This window comes from Trachemys scripta, chromosome 9 (assembly GCF_013100865.1).
Source record: "Trachemys scripta elegans isolate TJP31775 chromosome 9, CAS_Tse_1.0, whole genome shotgun sequence".
Classification (NCBI taxonomy): Eukaryota; Metazoa; Chordata; order Testudines; family Emydidae; genus Trachemys; species Trachemys scripta.
In genome coordinates, this window is record NC_048306.1 from 79,651,531 (window position 1) to 79,664,227 (window position 12,697).

Genomic DNA, 12,697 nt, shown 5'->3' on the forward strand with positions numbered 1-12,697 from the left:
GGCCAGGTATAAGGGAACACCCGAGCAACAGCTGCAGCAAAACCTCCCTCCCCCCTTTGGTTTGTGGGCAGCTGGTGTAAGATTGAGCAGCACTAAGGTCACTTTCATGGTCTCCCATTGGACTTGTGCTGAGCACAGCTTCGCTGACCTAGTAACGCTAGCCCCCTGATTTTTGGGTATAAAATCTCTACCATAACATGACAGTGTAATTTTTTTTTGCATTTATTTTTGCTATGTCTGCTGCTTTTTGTGGTTAAAAGTGAATCAGCCCCAGCATACTGTGCCAGTATTGTATTACATGCATATTTCCCCTGATGCAGGGTCTATGTGTGTGTCTGTGTGTGAAAAAGGAAGCAAAATTAGAAATAGGGGAATTTTCTATTCTAGTCAGTGGCAGTGTTGACTCACGTAAGAGTCATGGAAAAGCTGCAACAATGCAAGGTCTTCAGGGAAGCCTGTTGTAGACAGTTCTATACTGTGTGCCACTGATAACATTTTCAGAAGACCTTTCGTCTCCTCCTAATTCTTTATGTATTTGTTGGAGTGAAAGGAAGTATCAGCAGTTTTCCTTTTCAGAATCATTAATTCAGTGCAAGGTGCAGGAATTATGGAGCTCTTACTACATGAAGTCCCCGATCAACAATCTTGAAGAGAAGGATAACAGTTTTCTCGCTGAACGGGGCTCCAGGGAGCCACCAGATAATCACAGAGTGACTGCCTAACACTGTAATCGTTTTGTTATCACGTAACACCATCACATCAACATCTCTGCATCATCATTTATTAATGAAATATCATGACAAAATCTTTGCAACATGTACATTGATAGTACAAGATACCAATAGCCTCCCTTCAAGCAGTCAGGGCTGTCCCAAAACTGTGTGGCTCTCGCTGGAAAGGTGGTGTAGCCTGTGTATCTGGGGCATTGACTAGGGGGATCCCCTGCTTAGATACCACCAGTGGCACTCTTATTGGAGCTGCTGGCAGGGCTGTGGTGGAAAGCTCCACCGTCGTCCTCTGGGTGTGAATCTGCCGTCTGCTCACAGTGGTCCTTAGTGGAGCAAGGAGTTGCAGTTCAAATCCAGGCACCTGAGGCAGCGATGTGCAGCAAAACCTTCCTTATCTCTGCCCTTCATGTCTATTAGGGGTGTTTTTCTACCCTCCTCCCCCCTTTCCATGACTGCTGGGGGTATTGGAAATGTTGCCAGTGACCCCCGTATGTTTCCTCAGATGGGTGTTCAATTTAGAGAATACCCCTCATCCCCACTAACACTAATGAGAATTAAATGCAGTCAGTGAGGGTAGATTAGACTCCTCCAAAACTCATAGTCTGGCAATCAGCCACCATTCTCCTTCTGTTTATGTTGACCTAAATGTCATTCCTTTATCTAATGTTTATGTTTAATAGGCACTTTATGGCACAACATCAGAAACAGCTGTTTGGCGGCGCTGTGCAAACTATGTCAACGGCAATATGGAGAATGCAGTGGGACGGCTGTATGTAGAGGAAGCATTTGCTGGAGACAGTAAACATGTGGTAACATTTTCAATTCACTTAACTTGTGCACCATCCAAGTGGTTAAGTTTACTAGATGATGATTTAATAGAAATTGGCTTCATATTAGAGTTGTAGAAACCCAATTATTGCTGATGTCATTCATTTCATTCCACTGCAGATGCCCAGGGCAAATGCTGTCTTTGGATGCTTGCAGCTGCTCCAGCTGACATAAATGGGAGCTGCACCACTCATTCATCCAGTGTCAGAATTTGTTCCTTGAAAGTACAGTAGCTTTGTTTCATTCCTATACTAATGGCTACCAAGGGCTAGAAACAGGAAAAGCAAGCTTATCAGTTCAAGAGAATCTGACAAACATTACACAGTATATCATCATGCAGAACTACTCTGCTAATGTTTCTAAGCAAATAGATTTAGTTCCCTCAACCAGTACAGAGGGAACACTAATTGCAAAAGCATAAAATGTTATTTCCCACCTTCAGATGTTAAGGTTGCGTTAAGAACAGGGAAGAAAATGCTACTCAGCAATATGTTGGGAAGCACCTATGTCAGCAGTCTGTGGTGATGGGATTATGTACCTTTTCCAGGACAGTAAAACAAGCAATTAGCAAATGATGCTAAGAGTGGATGTCAGAGAAGATTAGGAGAAGCCATTGCAAACTACAGCTGGCAATATCATAAAGCAGAGAAGATTACAGAGTGCGGCACTGAATTTGATTACCTTTTCTGAAAACAAACTCTTTTAAATCAACTTAATTAAAATAAATTGGTGAATGAAATATGTAAGGTATATTTTCTCAGTGAAAGGAGGGTGAATTTAGTTATTTAAAACAGTATTTTATTATGGCTAATGATGTGAAAATACACGATTTTTCCTTTGTGGTGATTACAGGGTTATTGTCTAATCATAAATTCTTTAGGATCACTGACCATAACGTCTTCCCAAATAATTATTTCTGCAATAAGTAATAGCCACTTTCAACTTTTGATTCTTTAAATAACAAAGGTAATTATTATAATTAACACTTTTCACTTGGAAACTTTGCTTTCTGATAACATTGGCCTTAAGTTTATTTGTTGCTCAATTAATATGCCATTTGAGTAACAACAAGAATGTACAAAACAGATTATGATTTAGGAAAAAAATGACTGGGTGGTCTTACTGTATTCTGATGGCTTTTCCCAGGTTCAAGAAATGATTACACAAATTCGTGAGGTTTTTATAGCAACGTTAGATGAACTCACCTGGATGGATGCAGAAACCAAAAAGAAAGCAGAACAAAAAGTAAGTGAAAAAACAAGTTTTGATTTGTTTTATAACCCTATTGTAAAGAGTAGTAACTTAAATTGACCAAAAAATCTAATCAGACAGTCATACCGTTGCATTTATCTACTATTACTTTAGTTAGATCAGAATAACAGCGATCAAGTTAGTACAATATGGAGATCCCTTGTTTACAAACTATATCCAACCCCATTTCATTCTGAGGGTCAGCTTCCACTCAACATAGCTACAACTGATAAGACTCAGACTCTACTGCACAGAATTTTTCCAGATATTAAAACACATATAATCATAGTTTTTAAAGCTCCACATGTTACATTAGCAGTTTTCAGATTGACTGGGAATGACTGATGAGGAAAGGTTAAAAAAGATAAATATGCATGGTTTGACTAATCCATGGGCTTTTAACTGGGGGCAAGGAGTCACAACCACCCTGCCTTTCCCATATTATTGAATAGAAGGGGGTCTCAGTTAAGTCCTGGTTACATTGGAGGATCCTGGCAAGGAATAGGAGATCCCTGTACAGAAAACGTTGAGAATCACTGGGCTGAGCAGGGACAAAGGGAGTAGATACCCTTTCAAATACAATATTTGTAGACAGTTATAAAGACCAAGATGGAAAGGAATGATTTAAGGTAATTCACTGGGCTGAAATGACTGTAGGAGTAATGGGATGGAATTAAGAAGGGAAACATTTAGACTGAATATTGTGAAAAATTCCTGGACAGCAAGATCTGTAGAACAGTCTTCTAAGGGCAGAGAGAAAGTCCTATTGCTTTAGACATTTAAAATTAGGCTGAATTAAACACTAGACAACATACTGTAGGAGACCATCCTTCTTTTGCAGGGGAGATAACCAAATGGAATGATTTCTAATAAGAAACATAAGAATGGCCATAGTGGTCAGACCAGTGGTCCACCTAGCCCAGTATCCTGTCTTCCAACAGTGGCCGGTGCCAGATGCTTCAGAGTGATCCATCCCCTGTTGTCCAGTCCCAGCTTCCGGCAGTCTGATATTTAGGATCACCTAGAGCATTGTGTTGCATCCCTGACTATCTTGGCTAATAACCATTGATGGACTGATCCTCCATGAACTTAAGTAATTCTTTTTTTGAGCCCAGTTATACTTTTGGCCTTCACAACTTCTCCTGGCAACAAGTTCCACAGGTTGGCTGTGCATTGTGTGAAAAAGTACTTCCTTATTGTCGGCCGATTGAGATGAGGGCAGTCTAGCCTAGTGGCCAGAGTCAGAGCCATAGTCAGTCATCGGGAACCAAGGGTCAAACCAGAAGGCAGAAACTGAGTACCAGATACAAGGGTCAAGCTGGAGTCCATAGTCAGGAGCCAGAACTGAGGGTCAAAGGAGGTCAGGAACTGGATCGAGCAGGGTAGCAGGTAAGGAGGGGTTCAAGGCACCGTCAGGACAGAAGCGAGGCTGAGTGAAAGGCAGGAGCAGGCATATGGGGAAGGAGGGAAGGACAGTATGATCACTGAGAAGCCAGCAAGCTGCTGCTGCTGACTTAAAAGTCAGCCTTCTGGCCTCAACAGCCAATCAGGTGGTGTTGCTAATCAGGCAGCCTTCTGCTGGTCAACTGTACTGATGAGTCTGCTTAGAGACTTGCTCTGCTGCAGTCCCTAATTCCTGACACTTATGTTGGTTTTAGATCTGCTGCCTATTAATTTCCTTGAGCGAGTCTGGTTCTTGTGTTATGTGAAGGGGTAAATAACACTTCCCTATTCATTTTCTCCACACCAGTCATGATTTTATAGATTTCTATCATATACCCCCTTAGTCGTCTCTTTTCTAAGCTGAACAATCACAGGCTTTTTAATCTCTCGTCAGATGGAAGCTGTTCAATACCCCCAATCATTTTTGTTGCCCTTCTCTGCACCTTTTCTAATTCTAATACACCTCTACCTCGATATAATGCTGTCCTTGGGAGCCAAAAAATCTTACCGCGTTATAGGTGAAACCGCGTTATATCGAACTTGTTTTGATCAACCGGAATGCGCAGCCCCACCCCCCTGGAGCGCTGCTTTACGGCGTTATATCCGAATTCGTGTTATATCAGGGTAGAAGTGTATATCTATTTTGAAATGGGCTGATCAGAACTGCACACTGTATTCAAAGTGTGGGCGTACCATGGATTTATACAGTTGTGTTCTGATATTTTCTGTCTTATCTATCTCTTTCCTAATGGTTCCTAACATTCTGTTAGCATTTTTGACTGCAGCTCCACATTGAGCAGGTGTTTTCAGAGAATTACTCAGGGTGACTCCAAGATCTCTTTGAGCGGTAACAGCTAATTTAGATCCCATCATTTTGTATGCATAGTTGGGAGTATGTGCATTACTTTGCATTTATCAACAATATTCTAGAGCTGGTTGAAATTTTCCCAATTTTGAGTATTTTAATGACATTTTTCATCAAATTCTATCTCCAATTTTTTTAAAAAGAAAACCCTGAAAATGGTGGGATTTTTCTACCTACTATCGAGCTGGTCAATTTTTTTGACAATTGCATTTTTTCAAAATTTGGAAAAACCCATTAATTTTTTTTGGAAAAATTCCTGTGAAATGTATTACTGTTTTTTCAACAGGCTCTAGATTCTGCAACATATAAAATAACACTGTTATTGCAACATTACAGTCAGGAAGTTCAAAGTTAGTGTTCCCCAATGAGTTTAACCATGCTCCCCTGCAAATTTTGTTTTATGTTAGTGTCTTTCATTACATGCTTATGCAATGTAGATGCAATAATACCATATTATATTTATGTACATCCATGGTCATAGAGAACAGTTAGTTACAATCTATATCAACAGTTCAACAATGCAGTAGGTTGGGTCCAAGAATGGTATTTTAAGTAAGGTAGTGTATTGAGCACCTACAGTACACTCTGTACTGTAATTAATTCTGGATGTTATATGTGCTCAGCCTCTCCAACCTAAGAAACGTTTGCAAGACTATGCAGATTCACATGGATGAATGACTAAATCCATGACTTTGACTAAAATCATTACATTTCAAACAAACTAATTAGTATTAGGCCTTGGCTATACTACAGGGGAAATTCGATCTAACCTACCCAATTTGAGTTATGTGAATATTTTCAGAGTAGCAGCCGTGTTAGTCTGTATCCGCAAAAAGAAGAACAGGAGTACTTGTGGCACCTTAGAGACTAACAAATTTATTAGAGCATAAGCTTTCGTGGACTACAGCCCACTTCTTCGGATGCATCCGAAGAAGTGGGCTGTAGTCCACGAAAGCTTATGCTCTAATAAATTTGTTAGTCTCTAAGGTGCCACAAGTACTCCTGTTCTTCTTTTTATGTGAATATTGTAACTCAAATCGGCGTAGCTTAGACCTACTTACCGCGGGGTCCACACTATGCAATGTCGATGGGAGCCGCTTTCCCATCGACTCCCTCTACTCTTCTCGATCTGGTGGAGTACAGGAGTTGACGGGAGAGCAATCTGCAGTTGATTTAGCAGGTCTTCACTAGACCTGCTAAATCGACCGTCGATGCATCGATCGCCGCTCGTCAATCTCCCGGTAAGTGTAGACAAGCTCTAAGATGAGTTACTTATATTGCTTATTTGTGTGCCTAGCCAGTCAGAGCATTACTTACAGACATATCAGTTAAACTGGTTTAACAGTTAAATTGATTTTGGCATTTGTATATTGAAAATGTCAGACAGGATTGCCAAGGAGGCAGTTACTATCATGAGGCTTTTTATAACTTCTGGCAGCAGCATCAAATAAAAAAGACTGATCAGTTACACAAAGTGATGGACACTGAATGGGTCTGGACTGAAAAGCTTTGATCTGGATTTCAAACAAACACCTCAATGTATAGGGGTATTCAAATCCAAGGGTTGGGTTCAGTCAATGGTAAATGTAGGAGCCTGCTCTGAAATTTGGATCCAGATTCAGATTCTGAAGATTCTTGTCTTCAAAAGCTGGGATATGTTCAGATTCATGGTTTCAATTTGATCCCATCTCTCCATATAATGTACCTATCCCCACAGATATTAACAGGACCATTTTGCCTGCCTTGTGTTAAAGTTATACAAATTATAATCATTAACTTAATTTCTGTCTTGTAGAAATATCAGATACTTTGGGAAAACCTTCCATTCACTGAAATAAGTATTCCATTGGAAACTGCTGCTGAGATGTGGGGTCTGCCAATAGCATACAGTTTTATCAAAAAAAGCATATGATAGTATTTCTGTTGAATGGGACACATTTTCTGAATTCTTTTAGAGTCATAAAGCAATTAACCATAGGGCTTTACAATCCTTGAAATCCATAAAAGAAAAGAAAAAAAAACACCTCAACAAAAACAATATACAATGAGATTGAAGGCTCCTACACAGGAGTTTCCAAATAGGTGCCCGTAAACATCTGGTATATTACTAGTATCTGATCATCTCGAAGGTATAGCTGTATTTGGATTGGCATGTAATAGCGAACCAATTTAAATATTATTATGTCCTTTAGGCTACAGCAATTACAGAGAGGATCGGCTATCCAGATGATATCATAACGGATAACAATAAACTGAATAACGAATACCAAGATGTAAGTATCCATAAAGTCATCATGCAAACAATTATTAGCAAAGGCTCTTAAGAGCTAGACTGTGATTGTACTACATGCCTATGCAGGGATATAAGGCGTAAGATTTCACCTCCACATGGGCTACCTGGATATTGAGTTCGGGGTGCAGGAGTCAGGGAGTGGGTAGAGCTTAGGCTCTGCACTTCTGCCCTCCTTCCCCCACATGCAGTGTGGCACAGATGACTGATCCAGCATGGATAGTGGTGTAATTTGCTGCTGGTATAGGCCGAGACGTGCCTAGGGGATGGTGCATATAAGTGTAGATTCCAATGGCATTATATCAACATAGAATTGGAGCAGTGCAATGGAGAATCAGGCTCAGTATTTCCACTGACTGTGTGTGAATTAAACAGCCCTGCTTTAAGTGACTGCAGTTCCATGGAATTCAATGAAGTTGTGCCCATTTACATCAGGATTGAATCTGGCCCTTCATTTGTGACCTTCTGCAAGTCACCTACTGTAAACTGTATCTCAGTTTGTCCATCTGCAAAGTGTGGCTCATAATTCTCTCCTGCCTTGCAGGGATATCATGAGAGTTACTTTCATTAAAGTATGTAAAGCATGTTGAGATCCTCAGATAGAAGGTGGTGTAGGAGTGCAAAGTGCTGTTAATAGTTTTAAAGCTAAAAAAGAATGGAGAGTCATAAAAAAAATCAGAATATCTTCTTAAAATATCCTACGGGCCTGATTCTGACATGCATACTCCTGGGGAGCAGCACCTTGCCAGGCAGGTAGCACCATTGATGTGAATTGGGTGATTCCCAGAATAAGGTACTATTCACTCCAAGTAATGATGGCAGAATCCAGCCCTAAATCTACAAATAGGAAATAGTGGTAGCAAATAATGATCCTTTGGGGTACACTGCACCGCTATATTACATTAGCATATGTCCTGGTGCTGATATAGCTGTGATACCCAATGAATGATGTTACAGAGCACTGCAAACCCAAGATCTGCTTTTGCAGTTTAGAAATTTTCATAGGAAATTTATCACTCTGAGTACCATGCTCGAAATGGACTTTTTAAACCCAGTCCCTCTTCGGTAGCAGTCAAGTAACAAAACTGCAATATCATTTTTCTTTTATTTCTCCTTTTTTAAGCTGAACTACAAAGAGGAGGAGTACTTTGAGAACATCATTCAAAGTTTGCAATTTAGCCAAAGGAAGCGGCTGAAGAAGCTCAGAGAAAAGGTGGACAAGGAACAGTATGTATTTTAAATGTCCGGGTAGTGTTTAGCAAGTGTGTTTAAAGTAAGACATAACTGGCTTTCCAGTAAGCGGCTAGGATTGGCCACACTCATCCCCAGCAGTCCCCTTTTCACCAGGGCTCAGTTCCATGTGACCAAGAAGTTTGCTGAGCACTATGCACATTTCTCCACACTGGGTGAGCAGTGTACTAATATTTCCTGCACACACTGAAAGCTGAGCATTAGCACTTTGACTTGCTTGTTCACCCTAAGTCAGCACAGACGTTACCAGGGATCTATGTTCTCCAGATGTTCTCTCATTAATTGGTGTTTGAAGGTAGATCTGAATTCAGGAAAGATCGGGTGCCTGAGTGTTTATCAAAACAAGAAAGGTGATAACATATATTTCGGTAATATAAAAGAATGCACCATGTATATTGGTGAGTTTTTTGGGAGCTTGAGAGGTACTGAGTTGAGAATGATACCGGAATAACAGCTTAGAGGCACTGAAATATAATGCAGTTATATTACAAATGCAATCCATCATGTATACATTTATCTTATAAATATGATCTGGCTGTGAGGCACAGTGAAATCAATGGGAGGTTTGTCTACCTAGCTATGCAGGAAATGGCTCTTAATTACTATACACATTCTGTGCAAATCTTATTAGATGAGAAGTCACAAAAAGGAGTTAGGCAAACACTTTAGGTCTGGTCTACACCGAAAACGTAGGTTGACCTAGCTACATTGCTCATGGGGTGTGAAAAATTAACACCCCTGAGAGATGTAGTGAAGCTTACCTAAGCCCCAGTGTAGACATCACTAGGTCAAAGAAAGAATTCTTCCATTGATGCTTAGTAGCTACCGCCTCTTAAGGGGCTGGATTTGCTACAGCGATGGAAAAAACGCTTCCATCACTACAATAAGTGTCTGCACTACAGTGTGGTGTAGCTGCAGCACTGCTGCTATCCCATTGTCATGCTTGTAGTGTAAATATAGTACCCTTAGAGGTAGAGAAGCGAATATAAAAAAGCTAAACAATAGGTAGCCCTAAATGGTCATGGGGGCCTCCTTCCAACCTGAAATATTACTGTGATATTTCACTTAGGTCATTTAATTTAGTGACACAGCATGTAACTTACAGACTGAACGCAACTGATAGAAGCATTTACATCTGTGCAACTGCATGAGTGCAGCTAACTACTACATTTGTGCACATCCCTCTCTCCAGCTGGCTCCCTTGCAGTGCTCTCTTACCTACTTCTCTTGGTGTAGTTTCATTTACACTCTGCTTTTACAATACACTGCCCTATTACCCAGTTCTCTTGTCTGGGCTCAGCTAAACTCTGCTTTCACTAGCATATCTCGAAGCTACAATTTCATTTTTCAGCCTTTCGCTTCTTTAAAAACTTTCTTTGTCCATCTTTTGAGAAAATGTTCAGGATTGACCAGTACCAGAATGGAAAGAACTTAACTGTTGTGGATAGGTTCAAAGGCTGTGATTCACTGGCTAATACTTCTTTTTGTTTCAGACTAGAGCACAGTTTCTCAAGTTCTTTGTAAATTTTACTTTCTGGTTTCTGATTTAGAGAAACTGCCTTAATGCATCATCAAATTCTCTGTTTTCTCACCTGTTGTGAGATAATATACTTTGTGGCTATTTGACCAGATCTGCCCCCTGCTGGCATACGAGGACTGTTCCACCAACCCCCCTGGCAAAATGGGGTGAGGATTCATCACTTGAAGAGGGTGGCTAGCATCCACGGGGGAGGGCAGCTTTACTTTCCACTCGAAGGCTGAAACAAGCATGTGCTGTATCTGCCCAGTCCCTGGTTGTCCTGGCCACATCCCTCCCCTGCCAGTGGGATGGCCAGCAGGAAACTCCCAAGCGGGGTAAGACTCAAGAAGAATTAAAAACACAATCTGTTTAGAAGAGAGAAAAATCATACTAATACAAAAGCAGCAGCCTGCATGACCCATGTATCCTTGTATTCAGTAAGCGTTAACTTAGAGAGGTACCTCTTAGGTTAGTTACAATGGGAGAAATGAAGACATTCCCAAAGAATACATTCTCCTTTCTCCCCCTCACCACCCATGAAGTCAGCATGTCAGAGACCCCCCTCACCCCTCTGTCTTGTGTCTTTGCTTTCTTTTATCTAACTCATAGTCCTCTGATGCTTTCAGGGTATTTTTTGCAGTGCCTTGCTTATCTCACTCTTGTGGTGTTCCTCTTGTCAGTGCCTCTCTTGTCCAGTCTATTGTCTGTATCTCCTATCAATTCAGAACTGCATTCCTCGCGTTAGATAAACAATTGCAGTTACTGATTTTCCTGTTCTTTTTTTCACATCTTATTACCCTAAAGATATATTCCCCACTGCAATGGCTGCCTAGTCTCTGTTCTGTCTTCACTACCAGGCTTTCTCATGGTAATTGTCCAGGCTAGAATTGTTAAGCTGGATCAAGTTTGGTCTGTTTCTATTCTCTCATGAAGGCCTGGTCTACACCTAAAATTTAGGTCAAGCTAGGTAGGTCGCTTAAGGGTGTGAAAAATTCACACCCCTGAGAGACATATTTAAGCCAACCTACGCCCTGGTGTAGACACTGCTAGGTGGATGGACGAATTCTTCCATCCGCCTAGCTACTGCTTCTCAAAGGTAGATTTACTATGGCGGTGGAAAACCCCTTCTGTCCCTGTTGCAAGTGTCTATGCTACAGTGGTGTAGCTACAGCTGTGCTGCTGAAGCGCTTGTAGTGTATTCATGCCCTTAGGCCAGGTCTACACTAGAAAGTTAGGTCAGCCCAGCTACGGTGTGCAGGTGTGTGAAAAATCCACACTCGGGAGCGACACGGTTAAGCTGACCTAACCCCGCTGTAGAAGAATTCTTCTGTCAACCTAGCTACTGCCACTTGGGGAGGTAGATTAACTACAGCAGTGGTCGGCAACCTTTCAGAAATGGTGTGCCGAGTCTTCATTTATTCACTCTAATTTAAGGTTTCGCGTGCCAGTAATACATTTTAACATTTTAGAAGGTCTCTTTCTATAAGTCTATAGTATATAACTAAACTATTGTTGTATGTAAAGTAAATAAGGTTTTTAAAATGTTTAAGAAGCTTCATTTAAAATTAAATTAAAATGCAGAGCTCCCCAGACCGGTGGCAGAACCCGGGAAGTGTGAGTGCCACTGAAAATCAGCTCGCGTGCCGCCTTCGGCACGCATGCCATAGGTTGCCTACCCTTGAACTACAGCGATGGGAGAGCCCCTCCTGTCACTGTAGTGACTGTCTACAGTGAAGCGATACAGCAGTGTAGCTGCAGCATTTCTAATGAAGACATAGCCTTACACCCACGTGGTAGGCAGGAATAGCTACACCGAAGTCAGTGGAGTTCCATGGTATAAAACTTGAGTCAGTGAGAGGCAAATCAGGCCCAAATGATTTATTATATATGACTCATTATTCATTCTTAATATTCATTTTACTTTATATCAGGTATGAGCCACACACAGAGTAGCTGATCTTTCACACCGTCCACTTGTTTATTGTCATTTAAATGATGGACTCTATCACAGTAACTTATTACTTATAGGCAAGAAATTATCCAATAGACCATTTACAATATCATCCCACTAATCCAACGTCTGCTTGGAAAACTTCAAGTAGAATATTAAATCCTAGTAAATATTAACATTTATTAAGCCTAATAAAACAATTAGGGTTATATTCTGGCTTGGAATATATGGGCTCAGATGTGATGTGAAGCAAAAACCTATCCTCTTATCATAAGCCAGAACATTGGGCCAGATCCTACACATTGCTGAGTGCTACCTCTATGGAAGATACAGGGCTTGATTCTGACCTTTCTCACCTTAATATAACTCCATTGACTTCAAATGGATGTATTCCTGAAGTGTACCAGTGAGACACAGAATCAGGTTTCCAGAACCAAATCCAACACTAGTGTAAGCAGGCTCCGCTCCAGTGAAGTCAGTGGCGTTACATCAGGACTGTATTTGAGAACAGAACATAAATGAACAACACAACACATTGGTTTATGGGTATGTGAAAGATAGATACAAGAAA

General features: G+C 40.9%; 1 protein-coding gene and 1 long non-coding RNA gene across 3 annotated transcripts in view; one reads left to right on the forward strand and one right to left on the reverse strand.

Moving 5' to 3' along the window:
* The window catches only part of LOC117882607, a 78,613-nt gene that overhangs the window by 42,578 nt on the left and 23,338 nt on the right, over positions 1-12,697 (reverse strand). For both annotated transcript variants that reach the window (XR_004647053.1, XR_004647054.1), the window contains exon 2: positions 2,680-2,761. This is a non-coding gene — a long non-coding RNA (uncharacterized LOC117882607). The remainder of the gene's footprint in view (positions 1-2,679; positions 2,762-12,697) is intronic.
* MME (membrane metalloendopeptidase) overlaps positions 1-12,697 on the forward strand; it is a 64,532-nt gene that overhangs the window by 28,191 nt on the left and 23,644 nt on the right. The window contains exons 13-16 of the mRNA XM_034781108.1: positions 1,409-1,537; positions 2,703-2,801; positions 7,308-7,388; positions 8,529-8,632. Coding sequence (XP_034636999.1) covers positions 1,409-1,537; positions 2,703-2,801; positions 7,308-7,388; positions 8,529-8,632 — 413 coding nt within the window. The remainder of the gene's footprint in view (positions 1-1,408; positions 1,538-2,702; positions 2,802-7,307; positions 7,389-8,528; positions 8,633-12,697) is intronic.